This window comes from Centroberyx affinis, unplaced genomic scaffold (genome assembly GCF_046629955.1).
Source record: "Centroberyx affinis isolate AG114_WGS23_722 - 3 ecotype Tasmania unplaced genomic scaffold, CSIRO-AGI_Caff_v1 ptg000109l_1, whole genome shotgun sequence".
Lineage (NCBI taxonomy): Eukaryota > Metazoa > Chordata > Actinopteri > Beryciformes > Berycidae > Centroberyx > Centroberyx affinis.
Window position 1 is genome coordinate 195,371 of NW_027278811.1, and position 25,363 is coordinate 220,733.

The 25,363-nt window shown below is 41.9% G+C and overlaps 2 protein-coding genes across 2 annotated transcripts in view; one reads left to right on the forward strand and one right to left on the reverse strand.

The window, feature by feature from the left end:
* The window catches only part of rbm33a (RNA binding motif protein 33a), a 28,843-nt gene extending 21,161 nt beyond the window's left edge, over nucleotides 1–7,682 (forward strand). Inside the window, 4 exon segments of the mRNA XM_071525816.1 lie at nucleotides 413–598; nucleotides 1,466–1,666; nucleotides 2,085–2,173; nucleotides 2,475–7,682. Of these exon segments, the coding sequence (XP_071381917.1) occupies nucleotides 413–598; nucleotides 1,466–1,666; nucleotides 2,085–2,173; nucleotides 2,475–2,523 (525 nt within the window). The 3' untranslated portion in view covers nucleotides 2,524–7,682.
* Nucleotides 7,683–9,788: 2,106 nt separating this feature from the next.
* On the reverse strand, nucleotides 9,789–19,474 carry shha (sonic hedgehog signaling molecule a). The gene is made up of 3 exons (XM_071525706.1): nucleotides 18,953–19,474; nucleotides 14,262–14,523; nucleotides 9,789–11,928 (listed from the first exon to the last, which is right to left on the reverse strand). The coding sequence occupies exons 1-3, from the start codon at nucleotides 19,250–19,252 to the stop codon at nucleotides 11,252–11,254; spliced, it is 1,239 nt and encodes a 412-aa protein (XP_071381807.1). The 5' UTR covers nucleotides 19,253–19,474; the 3' UTR covers nucleotides 9,789–11,251.
* Between the last annotated feature and the right edge of the window lie 5,889 nt (nucleotides 19,475–25,363).

Sequence of the window (25,363 nt, forward strand, 5' to 3'; positions counted from 1 at the left end):
GGGATTAATCCATTTACTCTCAACTGGGGACAGGTCGGAGATATCGCTGCTTTTCTTCCCCTGTATTGATCTGTCACATCTCTCCGCAGAGTCGGAGAAGAGACGACCTTCAATTCCTCCCCGCATGTCGACAGAGCTGAGCTGTGACTTTATTTGATAATGAGACCATCACCTTGTTGGGTTGATCTTTTTTTTTTTTTTTCACACAGCCTGTCTGATAGGGATCCAGCTCCAACGCTAGCACATTTTCAGTTTGCTTTGTGGATGTGGCCTTGCGTGTCTCCCTGTTGTCCGTAAACTTGACACTTTGCCTAAATAGTTACTGGAATTTGTGATGTGTTCAGATGGCGATAAAGGCTGGAATGCTGTTTGAGGTGCTAAATGAGTGTTGTCCTCCATCATCCCCATCCAGGGTGGAAAGGGGCCTGAGGCCAGCGGCCCTGTGCAGCAGCAGGGCACCCGGACGATATCCCAGCTCAACCAGGGCCCCCAAAGGAAGGTTACCATGGCTAACACCATGACAGGACAGCAGCTACAGAGTCTAGGCGTGACACCCCAGGCTAGCCGAGGGGGCATGGGCAACCCACAACACAACAGGGTATGTCGTAAATGAGCGCTTGGCACCCTTCTGTACAATGGATACCTGCATCCATTCCACCTAAAAATATTAATGGTGCACACTGTGTGGTAATGGCAGTTCTGAAATAAAAGAAGCTGAAATGTCCTCTGTAAAGTTGTCCTGTGCCGCTGGCGCTACCCTGGCATTCAGTAGACATACCAATCGAGCAGCAGTGGTAATAAGACAGGACAGTATGCCAGGTGCTGGAGTATTGACAAGCTGAAAGCAGTGTAACACGGGGGGCTACACAAGGTCCCCTGGCCTCTCTGCACGCCTGTCACCACCAGGCTGCTGTCACAGTTACCATACTCACTGACGCTGACAGGGTAAGGCAGCCACCATAACGTTTGCCTGGCTCCCCTCTCTCTCTTTATGCCCCCCCTAACACACACACACACTCACACATACACACACGCTCCCTCCTCTTCTCTCCTCTGGGTCTCTCCCTCCTCCTCTTCCTCTGCAGCTGAAGAAACATACCTCTCAGTCACAAGCTCTATGAAGATACAACCTATGCACATGCCACGCACTCATCATGTTCTGACGTTGATGTTCTATGTAGAAATATGATAAGTCAATCAAGTGAGAGCTTGGGGTATCTGAAAGGTGGGGGAGGAAAAAAAAACATCCGCTTTTTAAATTTTCATTTGTGCTGAGAAACAGTAGACCCTAGTAGATGTGTCACATAATTCCTCTCCACACGGTTGAATGTAGGATTGAAACATCAACCTGCCTGTATAAGCAACAAGAGGTTCAATCTACTTTTTCCCCTCCTTTCTCTTTCTCCCTCACCCCCTTTTTCCTCCCTTATGTGGGCTATTTTTCTCCCTCTTGGTTTGGGCGTAGGTGGTTGTCCCGGGCCGAGGCCGAGGCAGAGGGGGTGCAGGGCCAGGGGTTGGGCAGATGGGACGAGGTCGTCCGATGGCCACCAGACAGAACCAAAGGGGTGCAGACAGCCAACCCTGCACTGTGTCCATAGAGGGCCTCTCCTCATCCACGACTGACCTTCAGCTGAAGAACCTTCTCAGCTCCATTGGTCCCATAGAAGTATGAACCAGCCGCACTGCTTGATATTTTCCTGAGTGCAATTTCAACCTAGCTTCTACCTCATGACTTTGTAAAGTGTTGAGTTGGTGTAAACAGTAACATAATTCTTTGTCACCCAGGAATTTAAACTGTAAGCATACCGTATACTTACCCATCATTTCTATATTTAAGAGAAGTACCTCTTGATAAAGACTAAAAGACTACAGGTTTATTTTCACCCACCAGCATGTCAGATAAGTGGCAGTAATGAAATTTCCCCACTATGATCCTCTAGCGCCCTCTGTTGTAGATTAAAGGATGAAGCGGTTAGAGAAAATGAATGAATGAACTTCTCTTCACCGCCCCCACTCCCTCTTGTGGATGAGAGGAGCCTTTAGTTGTATCATATTTTTTACTTCTCTTTTTTTGCATATCGTAGATGTTCAAAATGATGCCCCAGCAGCGGAAAGCCATCGCCACATTTTCCAGCCCCCAGCATGCCGCCAGTTTTCAAGTGAGCTTCCACAGGTAATCAATACCACTTCTTCCCCTCTTTATATCTATAGACTTAGCAGTTAAATTATCACATATTGTGGTAGTGCACCCTGAAACATTCATAATGCACACCTCAAAGGTAAACATGGATATTCATTGCTGATATCAGCAAGCAAGATGATTTTAGATTCTGGTAGCACTTTATATTTTGGCCCTTTGATGGTCATGAATTTGGCTTCAGTACAAAATCCTCAAAGCACGACATAAGTGTTTATTAGTATCTCAACTCAATTGAGAGTGTTTTTTAATCATTATTATTACAATTACCACACAGGCACATGATTGATTTGTCCCACATTGATGTGTCGCTGATTGATGGATGAGGAGAGCGATAGAACAAAGCGAGTCCTCTTACAAGAAGTCGTTTTCTCCTGACGTGGGAGGCTCTGCACAGCTCTAGCCAGGCATACGAACAATTCCTGAGTCCTTTGGGGTCACTGACAGTCATCGGCTCTGCACACAAGCACCGATCTTCATTCATCGCCTACCGACTTGGAACAGTGAACGCATCAACCTTAGCTGCAAACATGCCTATGGTTGAAATTGTCTACCTTTGTCCAATGTTGTTCAATGGCCCCCGGAGAGGCACTGGACAGTTAACCCTACTTTGACGTAGTTTGAAGAATGTTTTGTGCATCTTACACGGACACTAAGTAGCAGTTTACATGGGATAATGGTTGCTCCCCTCAGTAGTAAGATTCATGATGACAAACGAAAAGGATTGAGAGCTGAACTTTGTTCTGACGTAGTCATTCTTCTTATATTTGTGGCTCGCTGTGTGGTTTGGATGCAGGGAACGGTTGTGGCAGATTAAGGTCTGCCTATTCACATGGGCTCTTCCTTGGCAGTGTGTTTTCCCTTCTGTAGATGGCAGTATTTCATCACTATTGGGGTCTCATTTTTTCCCATCCGAGACGGCTTTCAGGTAGAGATCAGTCTCTAAGCAGTTTTTGGGTGAATGGCACTGCCTAGTGGAGAACTTGTATACAGGCACAGTGCTGGCCTGAGTGTGTGTTCATGATCATTTAGTAATTGACACATACCATTGAAAGGCTGACATGCATTTGGCATAGCGTGCAACATGCATGGGATTTTTTTCTTGTTTCCCAGTGGTTTTGGTGAATGGTGAATGTTGTGACTGTGTTTGGTAGATTCTCCTGGTGCTTTTCAGTTAAAGTGCTGTTCCTCCGATAAATTGGTCAGATTATCCGTTCATTTACACCTATCGCCCTATGGGAGTAGATTTACTTGATCATTTACGGAATAGCCCCTTGTTCTAAATGTAATTAGGTCTTTTTAACTGTTACCTTGAATGCATTTTGGAAATATCTTTAATGTGTTTTGGCTGGTAATATGTTTTTTTGATGCATCTTTTAGTTGTATGTCTTTGGTTTTGGAATAGTTAACCTATTTAGATTTCTATTCTGCGTTGAGTGTACTATGCAGGAGTGCGTATGTAAGGTTTGTAGATGTTTTATGATTAAAACTTAAATGTGCATGGTTGGTAATTTAACATCATAAATTCACATTTTGATAGATCAGTAAGGATGGCTTACATTTCCCTTCAGGATTTACACACATTTCTGTAGCGTTCGAGCGAGGTTATAAATTTGCATATTGGCTGGCATAATTGATCGGAGTCTGTGACATCAATCGATAATTTGTTGCCTTTTGAGTTGCATAGTATACCTGAACTAGTGCTTTGAATAAGTTATGTTCACACTGAGCTCTTAATGTAGATTTTTGGCATGTCTAGAAGAACAGAAGAGGTAAACAAATTTCCAAAATGCTTTGCCCCAAATATAGAATATCCCTTTCAGTTTCGGGCTCTTCGGCATACTGATATATTCATTTCCATTTCAAAGTATACATAGATGATGATGTCATACGCGTACATGGGGACAAATTGCTTCAAGGATGTTAGAGCTTGTAAGCAACTACAGGCACTTGTACAGCATCTCCACATATGCTGCATCAGAACAATTTATTTTGATAAACCTCTCAAATTTTGGTTATCTCTGGGCATGCACCCCTGTTTGGGAAGTGCGATCACGTTACTGAGGATACCTTGAATTGCCTAAATACTTAAAGTCCACGACTGGCTCTCAAGATTTGATGAGACATAATCAAAATATATACAGAAATTAGGCACATTTACCTTTTCCCTGATAGCACAAGGTGTATGGTGTTTGTTTACAGAAAACATATTTTATTTTTAAATATCCGACTAACTCCTCACGCGGTTATTTTCATGATTATTTTTTTTTCCCCAAACTTTTTTAAACGTGTTAAAAAGCACAAACATTTGAGAGTTCTCTAAGTTAAGTATAAGTACTAACAGTAACTCACTTGAGTTATGTCAGACGCGAGATTGCTGTACATAATGCATAAGAAGGTGAGGGGGCAACCATTATCTGTGTATTAGTGATCATGTACATAAGTAGGCCAGAACTTTCACTCAATGTTTATCCCTGTTCCAAGTTTCTGAGTTCTCCTTTACACATGTTGTATGTATCAAGTTAACATTTTTATATAAGAATATGCTCATGTGTCCAGACATGAATCATTTTACAAGTGTTTCGTTTGTATGTAAAAACCAAAATGAAAAATGACTGGACCACATTTCTGTTTATAAGATATTTGACAAACATTTTAAGGGGAAACGAGAAAATAAAAATATGGCCAATATACCGATCAACATGCAGGTATGTGAAGCCGGTTAAACTTTCTAGCCCACAAATGTGTGTTTGTGTGTGATGTCCATCTATCCGGTGCTTTTAAGGTTAAGTAGTTTTATTATTTGTGCCAGGTTTTATTAATTTATGTTTTTAAGTATTTTGTAAGTTCCCGGGTATTCTCTTGCACCAAATGCCAGTATGTCAACGTTTTACAAACTCTTAACACCTAATGCACAACTCTTGAGTATTGCTACTCATTAATTTTTTAAACAAAGGTAATATTTTAAGGGCAGGTAACCACCTCATTTAGGTTGTTTAAGGGGAACGCCACTGAATATTGGCTTTGAAATTATTTGTCCTTATAACTTAACGGTTCAGTTTGTATGAGATGAGCAAAAGTTCACAACTGTCTTCCACAGTCAGAAATAAGAGAGAAATATGTCCTGCCCATTCAACTGTGATGTCATACTATTGTACAGTTCCATGGGACATGAAATGGATAAAGTACTTGTAGCAGCACCCTAAATGACTTTCCTGGGATACGAGTAGATTTGACTAAAGCCCTACTATAATGTGAAGTTAATTTGGAGGTTTAACGTTTAGACAATCATTCAAGTCGGTCCCTCATTCATTGTCACTAAATCAACTCCAGGCTGTGCATCTGGATGACATCACAGATTAGACTCTCGGTTCTCTGGTTTCGAGCTTTGGGATAGAGTTGTTCATGTTCACAAATACTGATTGGGCTATCCCTGATAGCATATGTAAATTGAATTCTTAAATTTAGTGGTATTCCCCTTAAATTACTACTTACTTGAATTGAGTAAAGATCCGTCGACAAGTTTTAAAGTAGACTGCACATGCACATAGCGTAAACCTCACCAGTAAGAGTCGCTAGATATTCAAGTAGCTTTAAGTTTTAACGATATGAGGATAAATGAGGTCTCTGAAAATGTCACCATATTTTTTGGGATGTTACCTGGTGGCTTGCTAAACTCCTTGTAAAGTCAAAGGGTGAACGGTTCCAATCGCTTTTGTACGTTGTGAAGCTTTAACTTTTCTCACCTGACTTTTTTTGTTTGTCATGTTTTATTCCTTTTATGTTTTGGGTTAAACCAATGTAGAGGTTCTTGTGCCTTGATAATGTGACAGGTATCTACTGTGTTGCATGCTGTGCATTATTACACTGGGGATCAAAACTCTTGATATCTAATTTTAGTGCCTTAGTAAATCCTGTGGATTTGAAAAAGTATCGGCAATGCCACTTATAGTGATATCGTTATAAGACTTATCGTCTTGTAAAGCCTGAACAGATTCATATTGGATCTATTTGTACCTTACTTTTAAGAAACTAGTCTATATATGTACTTTGAACTTAGAGATATGCTGTTCTGTTTCTCTCAGTAATTTATTCTTGAGTAACACGGTGCTCCCTCCGCCTGCTTCACAGTAGGCTGGTTTACTAGCAGGATGTTTTTTCAAACCACTTTATCTCATATAGTTTACAGTCGGTTATTGGGCTACTTGGTTCAAAAAGATTTATTGTCTTGTCAAACGAGATGAGTTGTTTTCAGTTGAGCTTTTTCTTGTGCTTGCTTAAGAGACTTTCATCATGGCTGCCAATTACGAGGTTCACAATGGTTATACTAGCGGTGGGTCAAATAATTTCTCCGCGCAACACTAACTTATACACTTTCTTTTTTTAACAGGTACATCTGACGGCAAAGCGTGCTGAATTTATATTTATTTTTTTGTAGGTCCATGGCTGGAGTAATCTTCAATTCACTATTTCCATTTTCTTCAGGTCACATCCTCTTCATTGATGCAACAGAGCAGCGTCACAAAGCAGGATCAATGAGCTTGCTAGCTTTTAAAAAAATATATATATATACATCTTAATTTGTTAGTAAACTTAACTGCTGCTCCTCAACATATACATATATAACCTTTATTTATATAGCACTTCTCAAAGTTACAAAGTGCTGATAAATAATGAGATAAATGTTCCTTAAATGCTGTAAGAAGCTGTTTCCCAGCTGAAGAAGTGATCCTGCTTTGTGACTCATCTGCCTTTTCTCAATTCTAACATTATTTGTCCTGCAGGCACGTGGCCCTGGAGCTTTGGCTGAAGATGTGAATTCACTTGTGCTTACTTCCCTCACTTATATAGATGTTGCTGCATTCACAGTATTGGGCCAGCTATGTCTCCTTCCATTACTGCTTTTCCTGCCGTCATCTTTCCTTCCAACTTCCATATGTTTGACAGTTGCTCATCTTTTCCTCGATGGTGCCATTGTTGAATGAACTTAAGACTTCTATATCAAGCAGGGTGGCCTACCTGGATTACCATTGTTTGTTAGCCCAGTGGATGGAGGTTTCCATCTCTGTGACGACAGCCGGGTTCACAGAGCAGACACGTAACTCTAAAGCCGCTTTATGGCTTCCACTCCACCAAAGGTCATACCAGCTCCTTGACATTCATTGTTTGGTTGGATTTTGAAAAAAGACACTACCTTGGTTTCCTCATCTTGAACAATGTGGTGCTCCCAATAATGACTCAAATATGCTGAAAATCCAACCTCTGAATATTGACTGCAACTGTTGTCAATCCTACCTGTTCTGTATGTTCAGTGTGTTGTTTTGATGTGTGACATGAAGCAACCATGTTTTGTGTGAAATATCCTGAGATCATTCTGCAATTTGATTTTGATGCTGTATGTTCTGTGATTTTTCAAGAAGAAATGGAAAATTTGTAACTTGTTTGATACCAGAAACTGAAGGAAAATAAACTTTTTGATACACACCATGTCATTGAATTTTTTGTGTTGAATCAAAACTACATTAGTCCACACCTAGACCCCAAAGTTGAGTGTTATCTGAAGCCAAGTAAAGACTAGTATACAAATGTAAAAACTACATTATACTTGTGACACCTAATATTGTTTGTTCTACTCAAAGCAGCAACATAACTCCAAGTGTGTAGCAAACAAATCGTTTGGTCTTGGGATGAAATCAGAGACTCGTATCCACAACATGATTTGGAGAATAAGTGTATAAGCCCTAAACATTGAGCTTTTAATTGTCAGGCTTAGATCAGATTTAAAAACTACAGCACCACCTGGAGGAGAAGTGAGACCATGTGCAGTTCAGCAGTCACCAAGACATTCATTCTCATTATCCAGTGTAGTGCAACTTTGATTCCCTCACTAAAATAATACTAGTACTTCTATTTTAATTCAAATTCCAGGCTTTTAATTCTCCTACATTTTTCACTTTATTCATATTGAAAGTCACTAATTGGGTTGATAAAGCAGAGTGATTCTCTCTTCAATGCTTAATTCTAGTGAAAATAATTTTCTATAAATGTATACAGTATATCTTTTATCCCCCCCAAAAACAGTCCCAAATTAAATCTTGATTTGAGCACTCTTGGGTTGTGACTATATCAAGATTCTGTCATCTGACAGATAAAGCTGATATCTGAATGTGGCTGATCAGAGTTCAACCATAGTGAGTGAGGATGCAGTGGTAAAGGTGTAATAGCTTGTTTTGGACCAGATCCTTTTGTTTTTTGTGAGGGTTTTTTTTTGGCTACAACTGACCACTTACAGCTTGAGCACTCTCATGGCTGTTGCCACAGAGAAATAGATGTTCACTAGAAAGAGAGAGAGTGGGAGAGAGAGCACTGCCATTTGCAGAATTTGCTTAGAAACGGGGAGTTTTGTTTTCCAGAATGCCAGACTGTTCATGTTTGCAAATGTCAACATTTGTAGAAGCCGTTGTTGAGCTGCAGCAGACTGAGGGCCCCAGAGGGATTAGAGGAGGCTCTGTTTACCTGCTCTGAGGAATGCTGCCCCGCTCGGACGCTTTTGTATCTGTCAGGGACCCAAGGTCACAGTGCCGGGAGAGACGGGCCGCTTTGTCCCTCCCAAGTTTCCACCTCACAATATCAACAACAAAACACAATGTGGGCGACCTGGGAGAAGGAAATGGAATTCCTATTCATGTTGCAACAGTGTTCAGAAACCCAGGTTCAACGGCCCCTTTCTGCCGCTGATAAATCTGGGTGAAGGATGGGTTTTTATCGTTGTTTTCATGAATTTCTAATTGAATTACTTAAATATTTACTTTGTATTTTCCTTTCCACTTCTGTTACTCACTAGACCTGTGCAGTTATTCAGTGTAGCATTCAGTATAACATCAAATCTAAATCCCAACTGTAACAACCAAAGTAAGAGCCCTTGCAGTTTCATGATTAGACCCCTAAATCTCAAAGGAACTCCGCTTTTCTTAGTTTATTTTAATGTAGTCATGTTGGTGATCTGGTAGCTACTGTCCCCTTCTTCCTCTGCGGCTTCAGCCAGTTTTCATACTAGACCACACAACACTCAGCTGTCAAATAAATATCACAGCCAGTCCAGCCAGTGTCAAACAACACTACCAGTTGTTTGCCACTCGGTGTCGCACTTGTACAACTTAATAACGCCTACTGCGATAAAGCAGGCGATGCTGTAATGGATTTTAGAAGGGTACTATACAAATACCACAGCAAAACTCTATGGGAATATTATAGGAATATTACAGTGATACCATAGCAGATATAAATACCTTAAAGTACTCACTATTGAGTACCACATACACACTTTGATTCCTTTTGTATAGTGATTCTTAGTCAAAACCACACAATTTGGTCTTATGGCCCAGACAGGAACCATGTGAAAGAGAACTGGCCAATGCCAAGTTTTTATTTATTTATTTATTTTTCAAAATAAAAGCCTAGTTGCAGTCTATATGTTATACAGGCCCAATACCAGGTCCAAACTCTCAGTGAGGGTAACAGCCTACTTTTGATAGAGCAATCTGACCTCGCCAGCAGACCAAGCCGCCGCCGTGAAGCAGATTCAGGGCCAACAAACACACTTCTGTTTAATTTGTCTGCAAGTTTTTCAGAAGTTATTTGCGGAGGGCAAACCTCGTTAAATTTGACATGGGCTCTCAACATTTCGCAAGCATGCAATAGGTAGTTCAAAGCGCAATGTTCTCCATTTTGTTCAGGTAAAGCTACCAAACGGAGGACGAAATTAATACTGTTGAGCTAAACTCATCTGGATTTACAATGAATGAATGAATGATTTCTTTCTAACAACCCGACATGAATGCTCTATTCGTTAAATAAAGATTATTGGCAGACTGATGAAAAAAAAACTGTTATGGCCTGAGTCTTTTATTTCTTCAGATCTGCTCCAAATGCTTTCCCACAACTGTTAATTAAGAAACTGATTTGGCCAGAAAACGCCTTAAATTCTCCTTCAAAGACTACCTGTGGAGCTAATTGAGACAAAGACATGTAACAACTGCAGGTTTGAATATTTTCTTTATCTCATTTTGTAATAAACATATAAATAATAAACTCTAGACATTTTTGACACATCGCCCTGTTATGAAAGTTAACTGGTATGGTCTGGCTATATATACTATCCAAACTGTGCATCTGCCGCATGTCATTTCTATAAAACTATTTCCCTATTACAAAATATGAAAAGAAAAATACATTTTAGTAAATTTACAGGAGTTACTTATTAATTTATTCAACAAAACGGTTTCTGTACTACTTTTACTGTTACTGAATTGTCAGAATGTGCATTTTATATTTTCTCAGAAGAAAACACATAGAAAAGAGAAACACAACAAAAAGCAGAGGATGCAGACATGAGGCAGAATATCTGTCCCAGTCTGACAACTTAAACGAACAGTTTCCAAAATAATAAAATTCTTAATAAACCAAGCAGTACAAGATTTCCAATACTTTCCCAACTACTGTATTTAAATTAAAATATATTCTCATATCTTACACTATTTCAAATAACGAAATGTGATTCGGTAGCGATCTGTCAAAATCTAATTTACAATTCTGTGTATAAAAATATAATTTATGGAACCCCACGAAGTTTGTTCTCCCCAAAATATAACAGTCAGTTGCACATAATATGCACATATGAACATTACAACCTGTCAAGAAAGTTAGCTCCTTTCTACATGGTCTTCTTTCTCTTTGCGCTTTTTTTTTAACTTGAGATATACAAAAATAGATTATGCACAATTTGCTGGTCACACCATTTCAGAATCCATTTGTGTGACACCAGCGAGTTCGCATGAGAATAAATTATTCAAAGAGAAACTTTTTAAGGCTCCATTCATTCTTTGAAAGGGGACACATCATGGAAAAGTCACTGAAATAAATATCCCAACTCCGCTGGGGCCTTTGTCTTGTTTTTTGTTTTTTTGTTTTATTATTATTATTATTTTATTTTCAACCTACTGAATTGTTCATTTGTCCTACATTTAGTCTTATTCTGCTCCTGTAGTAGAGGTTTCAACTCGGGTATATTGACATCCCAAGTGGATGAATCGAGTGGCTGTCCAAGAGCCATGTTCCTAATTGATATAGGATCTTGGAGTACCAGTGCACTCCGTCTTTCTGTGCAGTAACATGAGGCTGGGAATGGGAAAGCAATGAGGACACCCAGTGGGCGAGCCTGACAGGTGCCAGGGCCCAGTGCGCCAGGTCGTGGTCTTCAATCACTGCGTAACAGGACGCAAGCACCTGGTCCACCACCACGCTCCCCTGGACGGTCACCGGCGCAAAGGAGCCCTCGTGCTCTTGCGTGTAAATCCGTTTTACGGTCACAGGCTTGAGTTGATGCTGCGCGTCGTCAAAGACAAACACTTGCTGCCCGGCTTGGACTTGGCTCGCGAAGACCGCGGTCATCCGGTCATCCGTGGAGTTGAGGCCGACGAAGAGGAGATGCGCAGCGGTGAGGGTGATTTTCTCCTCGGAGTCGGTTTCGATCACGTAGAAGACCCTTCTGGTCGCCGAGTCTTGGTCTAGGAACATGATGAAGTCGGTGTAAATCGGGTTTCCCTCGTCATCTGCAGCCAGGACCTTGTCGCCGACCTGCAGGTCTTTGACCGCCTTCTTGCTCCCGTCTTGCAGGGTGACGGAAGAGGAGCCCGGGAAGCAGCCGCCTGATTTGGCTGCCACAGAGTTTTCTGTTGAAATAAAACATGATGCTGTTAGCTGAGTGAACAGGTACACTCTTGACAAAAAACAGGGTTCTTGATAGCACCAGAAAATGGTTCTATAGGCTTTGCCATAGCAGAACCCATTTTGGTGTTGTAAAGAACCCTTTAATGGCGCATGAAATGTCCCAAATCAGCAGTATAAAACATCTTTTAATACTGTTGTTATTAGGACATTTCTTTTTTTTAATTATTATTATTATGATAAATCAGAGGTTTCTTTAAGTCACTACAGTTCTATACAGGACCACTTCCCTAATAAAAGAACCATTGAAGGACCCTCCTTTTTGCGTGTATTTGTATTTCTCTGCCTCCACATCACGGTGGGCCATATGCATTTTGCATAATGATGCCTGTCGGCTCCTCCATGCCAAATGCGTATTGGCTTGGCCCACGTTGTCTGAGACGAGAAAACTGAAAGCCTTGGCTCATCTATTCTTAATTAAAAAACCCAATAAAGAGCAGGCATTGTTATTCTAAATCAGCTTGTGGATCGAGCTACTCTTGGTAAAGAACACTTACGCCTTTCCCAGCTACTCTTCCCATATTTACTCAGGTGCAGAAACCTCCATGTGACAATTCACACAAATAGGCGACTCACAACTACTATTTACCCAGTGGAGCCACTTTTCCAAGCCTCTCGAGTTGTAGATTTGAATTTAAATGAGGGCCCAGACTCTTAAATGCTTTCTGTTGTGCAACATCAATGTCCCTCTTTCTACCACCTCTCCCTGCTTTGTTGTCAGTCTTGATGACAATAATTTTGGCCTTGGTGGAGCTCTTCACATACCAGTCTCTAGGATCACACTGTCCAGCACACAGAAAGGGGGTTTTCCTCCCCAGAATTTGGGCTTTTAATCTTCTTTTAAGATTCCCGAGCATGAAATAAGGTGACAACTGAAAACCAGATTTACCCCAACCAATTCAACATTGTTCAGCCAAATCCTTTTGGTAAAGTCGCATGACCCCTAATGACACGTAGGGCCGGCCTATACTGTGATCTCAAGAAGTGTGTGTTGAATTATAAATAAGGGATTTATCAATAAACTCAGAGTTAAGAGGGAAAGAAAGCTGGCATGGTTTGTCATTCAGTTGTTAAGAAATAATTTCCAAGCCCAATAGGTGTCCTATAGCATAATTAAGGCCTATGGGTGTTGTTGTTGTTGTTTTTTTATTATAGCCTAATAAGCTACGTTGATGGTTTCTTTAAATTAAAAAATGGATTTCGAAAGAGTACACTGATTGATATCTGACAAAACTGAGGTCTAATAGGCTAATTCTTTCATTTCTTAGAGATAGGCCCATTTGATCAAACGTATTTGTTTAGCGAATTTAAAACTAACCTCAACATAACTTTCAGTAGCTTATTTTGGCTGCCGCTGGTGCAGTGCAAAGTGAAGAGTACAAAATGATTTGTTTTTCTAGGTCACACCGAGGAGCCTTGTTAGATTGTGGTCGTGGTTCCCACCAGGAGACAGTGTGGGGCGATGTAAGATCAGGAAATAAGCTGCATGGGAAATGCTCATAACACTACAGGGCGGGACGAGTCCATACAGCACTGATGGAAATATCAATTTATATAAGGTTGCATATTGTCAAAAAATAAATTATTCTAAAACTCCTGGTCTCTGAAACTCTACTTGAGATCAATAGTTAAATATTGTGAATTCATTGTTATGATTAATCATTGATTGGTAGCCTATAGGTTAATTGCTGATGGTTAAGTTGACCAAAATTGCCACTTCTCTCCGAATTCGTTAATATAATGAAATTAGCGGGATAAGATCTTAAATCCAAGCCACATTTTTCAGATTTGCACCGTCAGGCTTAGTTCCCCACAGCCTACTCCTTCCAACTGAATGGTCACTGATATCAGGTTTTTGACAATTGAGTTCATCATCTAGCTGGTGGCTGAATTTCCCAAAACACACATGAAAACTAACCACTACTTTGGAAACCCAAAATCCTAATTCTATATTTCTCTTTATTACCTCTATTTCTCTCTATTTTAATTCGTGTCCGGCTCACAGACACTGATTACGTTCCATCTAATCTTGGACATTTTTTCCATAGTTGAAAACAGCAGAAGAAACGTTTTTTTCCCAATAGGTATAGGAGGCCTGTAGCTTTTGTGCACGTGCTATTTGAGCCCGTTTTAAACGCACATGCTGGGAAAATGCGCACTGGTGATATACTGCGTTATAATCGGTTGGTTTAATTGGTCTGATGATTTTCTCATATGGCAAGCATCAGAGCGCGCATCACACATTTCCTCTGGGGACAATGAAGTCTTACAGCCATACCTGCTTTGACAGAGCAGTGGATGTGGGCTTTGGATTCATAGTAGACCCAGTCAAATCCGGCTTCCACCGCCAGCCTGGACAGAGTGCCGTATTTGCTCTTGTCTCTGTCCGAGGTGGTGATGTCCACGGCCCGGCCCTCGTAGTGGAGCGATTCCTCGAAGTGGTGTCCGTCCTCATCCCAGCCTTCAGTGACCCGCAGCTTCACCCCGGGCCACTGGTTCATGACTGAGATGGCCAGCGAGTTCAGCTTGTCTTTACATCTCTGCAGGCGGGACAAATGGATCAATTAGTCACATATATCATCATATAACCTAAATATCATAATTCATAGCGCGCAGATACCAGGGGCGTCAGTTCACTAAACAATAAGGTATGGCACAGACCCAACATATGATATCATTTGCCACCAAACCCGCTTACATCGATTAATATCTGTGGACAAGCGGAACTGGATTACTGATGACTAACAAGATATTATTATTTGGTAAAAGTGATCAATTATTAGATCTATATGTCACCAAACGCATGCAGCATAGAGGAACACTGGCGCGGGATGCTTCCTTCATGTGATTTTTTAAAGATATGGCTTCCCAATAGATTTGTGGCAGTTTTGCTTGATCTCTGCTGTCCATTATAATGATAACAGCTACAAGATCAAATTTGGACTCACTTAGGCCAATGTATGGTAAGTCTACTCGCCCACACCTTGTCATTCCCAACTGACGCCCCTGATCTTGGCTTATCCCTACAACATGAGGTGGATCACTGAGTGTATGAGATGTGGACGACAAGCTCTGATCCCGAATGAGCCTGTGAGCTTGCAAGCTATTTTCTGTGTGAGGAGCAGCGTCAGAGGGCACATCTCGGATAAGAAAGCTGCTGATGAAATATTGATAAGGCACCGCATTCGCTTCACTGGCCTATAACATATGGATCTGTGGTCTTGGAAAGGTGCGACCACCGTCCTTCACTCTCAAAGCTGCTCAGAAATGTTACATTCAACACAACATGCATAAATTAATAGACTTATAAATTCATTAGTTTGAATTAGGCCACAAAAAGGTGAATGGATTGTTAGTTGCAAGTTGTCTGTTTTCTTTAAATAAATAATTGATATGCAGATGATATGAAGATGATCTTCAAGAGCAGCTGCTGCGTTGAAATATCTGGAGTTCGTCCTATAAATAAAGTGTCGCACCCCAACCGCACAACCTCTCTGCTCTCTTAGTGAAGATGCTTGGCCTTCTCCAAGACAACTATTCTCAACACTCAAGCAATAAGTCAAATAAAACATCACAAAGAGTCTTTTCAGTCCAACCGGAGAGGGAAAGTTTCATTATTCTTCTCCTGCAAAGTCTTGGAAACGTGACATGCCTCCTTAAGTCGAGGTGTTCTGGTGACTGAGAGAGACTTGTGAAATATCCAAGGATAGTATAGACTTCTATGGCGCACATAGAAACGTTTATGAGCGACCCTCTGCCCTTCTCCACTCATGGATGGGGTATGTGTCCAAAAGCAAGAATGTTCACACAGACCTAGAAATTCATGCAATACAAGAATTTAACAGATCTATATCATTCAGACAACTGGTCAAAATAGATGTTTTGTGCGGACCTCACACTTGTAGAATGTGGTGAATAAAAACGGGCCAAAAACCTCCCACATTCTGAGTGGGATTGTCGGAGTCAAGAGCCGTAAAGCTTAACCTATTTATTAATTCATTAGGTCGTGTGCCGCAAATCAAGCCAAATTCTGCTCAGCCACCGTGAAGCTCAGCAGGACGCCCTGGGCCGGCGCTTTGTGCTCAGGGTAAAGTTGTTCAACAGCCTCCCTCTTAATCTTTTCACAAATGAATTGGTTAGAGGAAACACTTATCAGCTACCTGTCAGTGCAAACAAGCCGCCAGCCCATCTCTATTCCGCCTCGTTTGCGCTGTGGGCATAGATTCACCTAACACTGGACTAAAATATCCACCTTTTAATCTTGTATTGAGCCATAACCTTGTTTTCTTACAACATGTGAAAAAATCTGCCAATGGATCTGACATAATTCCACTTGTTTTCAATGCAAATCAACTCGTTTCAAGAACGTATCTTGAATCTAGAGTCATTTTCTTGATACCGGTGTTGATCCGCCTTATTCCTTAAGATATTGCCACTTGTCTGTAGAAATTTCCCGAAACAAGTGAAACTTCATTGGAAACGAGTGGAATTATCTCACCTCTCCACTGGAAGAAATTATCACTTGTTTTAAGACAAATAACATTTTAAGACTGAGTTTGGGGCTATAATGCCTTGCTAAGATGGACATTTTTTGCAGCGCAGCCGCCAAAGTGATGCTCGTATTCACGTCAAGCTCCATTACTTGGGGAAATAGTGTGTGTAAATGTCTGTAAAAACGCCGCTCTTGGTAACTTTCCCCGAAGTGAGCTGTGTCTTAATAGTTTAGGGAATGGATGCTGGTTCAAGCGCTCCTTCAAATCAGCCTGCGGGTATCACGTTTTATTGGCTTGACTAGACTTCTCTTCATTGAAGTTATTTATTTATTTATTTATTCATGCATTGCATATATCTTATGAAACCACAGCAGACACGTGCCCGGTCTCATTAATAACAGTAAAATCGCCTTTTTGCAGTGAAACCTATGATGATAACGAACTTGACATGTATCAGTGGGTATCGTCCAAAAGATTCATGCGTAAAACCCCGCTTGATCCGTGCGTAAAAGCCCCCTGGATTCGTGCGTAAAACCGTGGAATAGCACAAGGACCGCTGGCACAGCATAAAGCTCCATGTGATAATGCTTATGGCACTCAGAGTGCTAACAGCAGCTACTGCTGCCCTCTTCTGCAGGTACATGCCTTCATTTGGTGGCTTTGCAAATCCCGTAATAAACATCAGACTTCACAAAGCCAAGTCCTAATGTCTTATGCAAGTCTCGACTATTTTAAGTTCGTATGGCCTCTTTTGGCTGACCAAAGGTCATAAGTTCATATTGTGACCCAGGCCCAGTGAGGCTTGTCTAAAAACCCTTTCATGTATCCATGCGCCCTCACACTTAGAGCCTGTTGTTGTATTGTAGGTTCTCTTTTAATGTTCGGATGCTGAATAGGAAACGCATGATGAATCAGAAGCTACTACAACTGCCCTTCTTATAAACCGGTAAAGCAGAGAGCGGGTAGTGGGAGATTAGAGGGGTTCCCAAATACTTAATTTCAAGGCCCCCAAAATAGACACGGAGTCCCATTTGGTTATATTTTCTCAGTGGGATCCCATCTTGTTGTTTGATAAGATTTGATACAGACCTGCACAACTGTTTCTACTGTAGGTGGGGCGATATCACTGGGCAAAGTGAAACTGATGATCAAATCAGACATTCCCATGTCATTCTCTCTCTGTCCTAACTTCAAATGAATGAAATAAGCGTGGAATTAAACGATTAACCTATTCCTCATTCTGCTGCGCGACCCTGGAACCTCCTCAAGGACCCCTGCAGGTCCCCGGACCCCACTTTGGACACCACCGGACTAGACAATCATTTCTAGATGTCTGTTATAGAGAAGCTATAGTTGTATCACAGAGGAGATGAGGGGAGTGTTAAGAGGGATGCTGAGACCGCACGCACAGTGAATATTTCATCGGGGCTCGTGCCCACGGCGCGAGGTACGGGTTCAGGGACTCCGGCGCGCGCCTGGCTTCATCACCACCACCGGCATTTTATTATTACTGAGCCAATATCACCCAAGCGCTTTTAATTATTCACCAACATCTGAGTGCTAAAAGTCATGCTAAAAAGACATGGCATCCTGCAGCCCGAAAAGAAATCACAGAATCTCTCCGAAGTCTTGCGAGTCTCGTCTTATCTGTATGGAATAGGCTGTAAGGGTTGATATCTAACCTTTGCACTGACTACATAGTGATGGAATATAAAAAAAATTGATGTCACTCCATGTAATCTTTCATAAGCAAATACATTTTTATAAGGCACAGCCAGTCCGTGCGCCTTGCTCGTATAATTGACCGAGTCCCACCCATATATGAAGTCCTGATAGTATTCAGAACACTCTCAAAGAAATGTCACTGTTTTCATGCACTGATACACACCATGCGAGAGGGTAAATTACAGTAGCCTGTGCGAGAAAATGTCTGAATGAGCCACACCATGCATGAATAAGCCCGGCTGTTGGAAGCGGTTCGCATCCCTGCTGCCTATATTGCAGGACTGGAATAAAGAGAAGGCACTTAAAACAAGGTGCTATGTGAACCTTAAATAGGCTGGAATAGCTTAAATACCCTGAAATAGCCTTTTGCATGCACGGTGATGTGCGTCTATAAAACAACAAATAGAGCCCCACACGGATACAAATATAGATATGAGGAGAGGGCCACATTAATATTTCAAATACACTGCCACAATCATGAAGGCCGAGTGTCCTGACTGTCCGCCTGCACATCACGTCTCCACTACATTCGTTTAAAGCCTGAAACCTCGCAAAACTCCCATGCTATGCACAAAGCGTATCTTTTATACACTGAAGTTTAATAGGCGCAGTGTAAAGAGTTCAGCACCGGGTAAAACTGACTTCACTTATGGTGCGCAATCAGCCTGACAAGGAGGTTGTTGCAGTGCGCAGTGATGGTGCGTTAGGAGATGGGCAGTGGAGAAAAAAAAAGGTTATTCTGTCTCTTTACCTGAGTCATTAGCCGGTCGGCACCGGTGTTCTCCTCATCCTTGAATATGATGTCTGTATTATAATTGGGAGTCAGTTCTTTAAATCGCTCGGAGTTTCTTGTGATCTTGCCTTCGTATCTGCCGCTTGCCCCGAGGGTCTTCTCCGCCACGTTGGGGATGAACTGCTTGTACGCAAGAGGTGTCAGCTTCTTCGGGTGTCTTCTCCTGCCGTAGCCCCTGCCCGGTCCACATCCCATCCCCGAGGACACCAAGGACAAGCAGACGAGACCGACCAAGACGATTCTGTTCCAGAGCAGCATTTTTTTGTCCTTTAAGATCTCAACCGAGTCGTTGCGGTTGTCTCTACCGTCTATCTCTCCCGGCTCTCGCAATGTCCTTGTCTCCTCCTCTACTTCGCCTTCGCCTGGTGTCTACCGTGGCAGGTGCGGAAATGAACGCCTCAGACAAATGGTAATAACGGGGCACATCGAAGGAGGGTTAAAAAAGTAGTGAGGGGAATTTAAAGCCACGGGATCTCTAGTCGAGCTGCAGCCGCTTGTGTGAGGCGACCGCTTTTACTGCTATGTATTATAGCACCGATCTATAGCAGGGGAGGGACTTGATTGGCTCGCCTAGACAAACCCTCCTGATGTTATCCCACAAAAAATCTTAAAAGATTTCTTCCACCTGAGGGTTAGCCTGTGTTGGAGGGAGGAGGGGCTGCTCCATGGGAAAACATCAATTACACACCGTCTTTTTTTTTTTTTACCCTCCCATATTCCAGAATTCACAGGAAAGGCAGGGCAGAAAAGCACCGGCAGAGTGAAAGGCGCAAATATGAGGCAGTGTAGTTAGTTGAGGTGATTTGAATGTGCGCTGCCATTGAAATGCGCCTTGAATAACTTTCTGTACAGAATACATTTCCCAGGAGAATAGAACTGCTTGTGAACGCGCACTGCGCAACCCTGCGCTGGAGCATTACGGTGTGAGTCTAACCATCAGAGAGGAAACAAGCAAACAATAGATCATTTACTGAGATGTATCAACAGAATTATTAGATTGGTGAATTTCAGTTCTGTTTGCTTCTAACGCCGTTTCTCATGTAATTATAGCCTACGCCAATGTGATTGTGCGTTTGGAGACGCCTCGCATCCTTTAGGTTAATAAAAGTCTTGATTTCTGGGCAAGCATAATGGAATTGTCCCCTGTACTGCAATTTGGTATTAAGGAAAAGTCTATAAAGCTATCAAAGTTAACTGAAACTTAAAAATTAACCCTAAAATAGTGTGTGTGCCATGCGCACACTGTGCGCCCTTCTTGCGCCTTCCCTTTTGTGCGTCACGGCACGGATGCGATTCTTTAAATGGTTACTCCATCCTGATCCCCATTTTTCATCCAAGCCTTTATTCACATTATAATAGATACATATTGTGACACGTTGTAACAACACTGACCCGCATCATGAAGTTTCCCATTTGAAAAAGAGCATCAGGGACAGACCTACAATAGTTGAGGCTCCAGAAGGTTTTTATTCCAGGCCTTTCCGACTCATCCTGGGCCACATCTTATTGGAACTAGCATGTTTAGTGTACACAAATGTAGTGAGTTAGTCTGTTTGGGCCAAGGATCACCCACACACACCCTCCCTCCTTCCTAAAGTCCACTTCATTGACAGATTAAGCCATGGTAACCACTGTATTCACTGGCCCATAGCAGCGGCCGAGGTATGTGCGTAATTGTCTTACTTTCTCTTGTCCTCGCACGTTTGCAGGGAGGGGCTGTGCCCTAAACTGATGGCAGGAGATATATTAACACCTCCTCTTTCACCCAGGACTTTTGTCATTAATTCTGCACCCAAGATGATGATTTGTTGGGTGCTGTCGACAATGGTGAACTAAGAATAATCAATACCGGGGTATAGGCTATGCTGGGCATTCATCAGGTTTCATGTCAGTCATCAGCCCTCCAGAGTCTATATTTAAGACAGACACATAGATATTTGTATTCGTCTGATTAAAGCTGCAGTAGTTTAGAAATGTTTTGGTGTTGATGTGTGAAATGGATGTTGATGATGAAATGTGATGGCACCATCATACAGCAGCAGCACACATGAAACACCCATGAAACCCATTCGAGGCATATAGCCAATTAAGACATACAAGATATTTAAAGTGTGTCAGGAAACGGGAAGATAGCAAGGACCAATTATTTATGTGATAACAAACCACCTGTTAAAGTAATTACAGGAAAAGGGTCTGTTTTAGGGTAACTACACCTCTCATCACACTGACAGTGTGGCACAGGTGCTCTAAAGTGAGGACAGATATGCCAGCCTTTGGTGTGGGTTTGGTCTCATTAAAACTCACTCTGGCTGACCTCCAGTCTGGTGTTCAGTCTGTGCCAGGCTTATGGCACCTCTACCGGGGCAGGTGAGACTACCTGCCGCTCACTGAGACTATGAACACCAAGTCTTGGCCAAAAGATGGCCGGCACACTTGGCACGCCGCTATCTTTCTACCGGCACCTCCAGTGACAGCGTTCTTGGAATGGAGGAAATAAAATAACAAGGCAGCGTACAAGTCGCTGAATTCCCTCTGTTTTTTTGCGAATTGTCATGAAAATTCTCCAGATGTCTTCTTCAGCCACATTTCAGCAGTCATCTCTGCAGTCTCCTGTTCAAACACAGCACTGACAGCAGCTGTGGTACCCTGGAGGACACCGGAGGCTCTGTTTGGCCTGGGGTCAGAGTCTTGGTTCAGGTATCACAGCACTGAGATAAAACCTGGCATGCCACACAAACGCCTCAAAACCACAGAGAGAGGAAGAGGTGAGGCAGTGAGACACTCAGTCCTCCGTCCTACATCCTCTATGGATGATGTATATCCACATTGCTTTACCTAAATCACACCAAGAGAACTGTGAGGGACTCCTTGTAAATTGGTGACAAAATGTGTGACTGTGTAAATGGTAAGCAAAATGAATAATGCAGGCAAAGTGATGAATAATGCAGCCTAAAGAGCAAGGTGTGCTGGTGTGACAGACTGGATTTGAACTTGTGAGTCTCCCACACTGGAAGCCAACCATCTACCAGCCAGACCTGGGTCAAATAGTATTTGCAAATATTACATTTTATTGTTTGGTTTAGCTTTCTTTGGTGCCAGATGGGTGGAGTTTGCCACAAAGGGCAATACAAATCATAGCATGCAGTTTAGACAATCAATCAAAGTATTTGAAGTCAATTTAGTATACGTCTCTGTGGTTGAAAACATATCTAACAATGTCTGAAATGCCCTGATGTGGTAAACCCCACCCATCTTAAAACAAACACTAAGAATTATTTATACTATTTGACCCAGATTTGCTACCAGCTGGTCACAATGTGCATCTCTCCTGGTGAAGAGAGATATTTAGTCTTATTTAGGGATAACCTATAAACCTCTACAAACCTGATTGCAACCTGCAATAGTTTCTTGGATTCATCTCAGGCCCAAGAATCATCTCAACATCATAAGAAACAAACAGGAAGTCTAGTCTTTTAGGCCTTTACTACAATAAATCCCAGATGTGTACAAGTGTGTGATATTCTCTCATTCTTTCATATTCCTTGGCCATTGCATATGAGGGTGACACTGCAAAACGGAGGCTGATTTTATGAAATAATTCAGGAGGGATTGAGGGCATTGCTCAATACATATTAGGAAGCCTGTTGCATGTGATGGCTAATCCAATGTGAGGCGTGAAAATGGCCAATGAGTCATCAGTTTTTAGCTCTTTCTGTGTCACATCAGAATCAAAACTGCCCCCCCCCCCGCCACCTCACATCCATCATGTCGCCCCTATCCATGTCCGCCATCTACATCTGCCACACAATACTGTCTCTCTCTGAAATGTTCCCTCTTTTGCCTGACATTTGAAGGAATTAAGAGATACACTTAGAATCTGACTAAATCCACGCCCATGTTTGATTTCTTGTGCCACAGTCTTGATCAAGCACGAGCGAGATGCAACTAGAAGTGGTTGAGCTGAGTTTTGCCAGTGTAAGTCCCTCAATTACCGCTCTAATGCCTCCTCCTGTCTGAATGTTTTGTAACGTTGTTAGACGGATTAGGACTACAGAATAATCACGCACAAACATAAGTAGCGTCAGGCTCTGTGTTATTTTTGTTTGCAGCTAAAAGGGGTTCCTTTCTTCCAGCCGATAGAAAACCATCCCTGCCACAAGACATTGTGTTGTTTGTGGTTTTCTCTTGCAGGTGGGGTCCGCATTCAAATCTTTATCCTGCTCTGAACTTTTGACAAACAGTTTATAGCACGGACGCATTGCCATCTATCCCATGAACATACCCTTTTGTTAACATATTAAGATTGAATGATCTCTCTCTAAATGGTTTATCTAAGCCGCATGCATCAGGCATTATGAAGAAGTAAAGAGTCAAAGTAGTGAACAGATTCAGATGTCCTAAGGCTATTCTGTGGAGCACAATGGGAATTTCACAATACAGTATCTGGAATCACAGCCCTCAGCCTACCCCAGAGTCTGTAAAGGCATTTTATTTGCACTCTCCAGCCGCTCCCAATACTTAAACATTAAACGCCAAGGCTAGACAGGCAAAACCACTTTGAACTGCAGTGTAGGGTGAACCCAGTGGGAGGGGAAAGAGGTGAGCGAGTGGGGAGCGGGGGCTGGTGTGTGATATTTCACCAGGTGAGTCAGCGCTGTCCACGGTGCAACACCATCACACTCTTAGGCAACGGTGACAGGGAGTGGAAGAGTTCATGGCCACAGACTGACATGTCAATATGGCTGATTTGAGTCTCAATTCAGCTGTATTCATAACTCTACTCAACATTTCTGAAGATATTTGCATAAGTTGAGTAACTACAGAATGTGAGCCCAAAGGCCCTGCTAATATTTTGTCCAGTACAGCTGGTTTATTCCACTAAGAAAGGGTTTTAATCTAGAAGGATAGAAGTCCTGCTCAGAGAGCGGGAAATCTTTTAGATCAAAACACCCCTCAGTGACTCAGAGGCATAAAGCCATGTTGTGTAACGGCGAGCATATTGACTAAAGACCAAACATAATCACATTGGTGTGAGAGTATTGGCTATGCAAATACCATACCTGTTAGAGGTGAGCAATCTGCTTCGACATGAACTGTTCAATCGGCGTTTTCATAAAACCAACGACACTGATTCTATTTCTCTAATGAGCCCTGAGTGCTTCAAGTGTGTGCCATTTCACCCCAGGCCAAGAAAATGGAGGTTATAATTCCCTTCTGAGTAAAATGAGACCTGGGAACACAACAAACACCAGCAAAGCTTAATCATGCCCCACTAGCAGGCTACTACTCTACCCATGCCAACCACACTAACCACCTCTGTGTCTAATAGTCAATTATGATTTGCTAGCATGCTGCTCAGGCATACCTCTTCTCAATCAGCTCTTTTTCATCTGCCTTAATGATTTCTGAGAAACATTGTGTCTGTCATCAAATTCAAACCCAGCTGGTTATTTGTTGGGCTGGTTGGTTAAATTTGAAATACTTGCGTTTTTCACGTTTCGCCTCATTTCCTTAGTAAGCTGTTTTACATTATTCAAATGTCATTTCCCACAGTGTGACCTGGAATTATAGTTTGGAACAAGGCCTCTTCAATTTACAGTAAACATATTTGCTGCAGATATCATAATTTGTCAAAATAGAGGAAGTGTTGGCACACTCACAATTTGTGTTAAATCAAAGCTGATAGCTATCAGTTCCATCACAGACTATACACTTCCTGCTTTGTGCATTCATTAAAACTTTACTAATCCTGGAAATTGCTGCCACAGATCAAAGTTATTGCCTGAAAGGAACAAGGAAGCTATTTCCCTGAACAAAAGTGACGCTGACTCATATGTTATTATGAATTGTGGCTTCAGATGGACACAGATCTCTGTCAGCCGGATATTTGATGGCGTTTCAAACTGAAAGCAGCTATAAATTTGTCTGACAGTGTGCTGTGCATTTTGATCGATGGCCTTTGTGCGTCTGAAGTAACAGAAATGATAGAGATGAGCACGGCCAATAATATAAATATTTTCTTCTAATATGCAAAGTATACCTGTTGATTTATTGTCAGATGTGTGGATTATGCAAATCCAGCTACTCAAATTGAATGGTTCAAGTACACTATTGGCTTGTGTGTGTGATTCTGATGCCCATTTCATTATTAACTACGATATCAATTACATTGTGAACCAACTATGATGCTGACCAGAGCTCAATTATCTACATGAGTGTGAGAAGTAATGTATCTATTTCTCACACTGGGATGCTTGTGCTATGATTTCAGCACATACAGATAAGCAGGAAAATCACAGTACAAGCTTATCCTGCTGGCTCTCCAAGATCAATGCATGTGATCAGGGAGCAGCGGACAGAACGCCATGG

Coding starts and splice junctions, on each gene's coding strand:
- shha (XM_071525706.1), bottom strand. CDS start 19,252: ATGCTGCTCTGGAACAGAATCGTCTTGGTCGGTCTCGTCTGCTTGTCC. Junction 14,524..18,952: donor CCGACCGGCTAATGACTCAG/GTAAAGAGACAG, acceptor TCCCGCCTGCAG/AGATGTAAAGACAAGCTGAA. Junction 11,929..14,261: donor CCACTGCTCTGTCAAAGCAG/GTATGGCTGTAA, acceptor TTATTTCAACAG/AAAACTCTGTGGCAGCCAAA.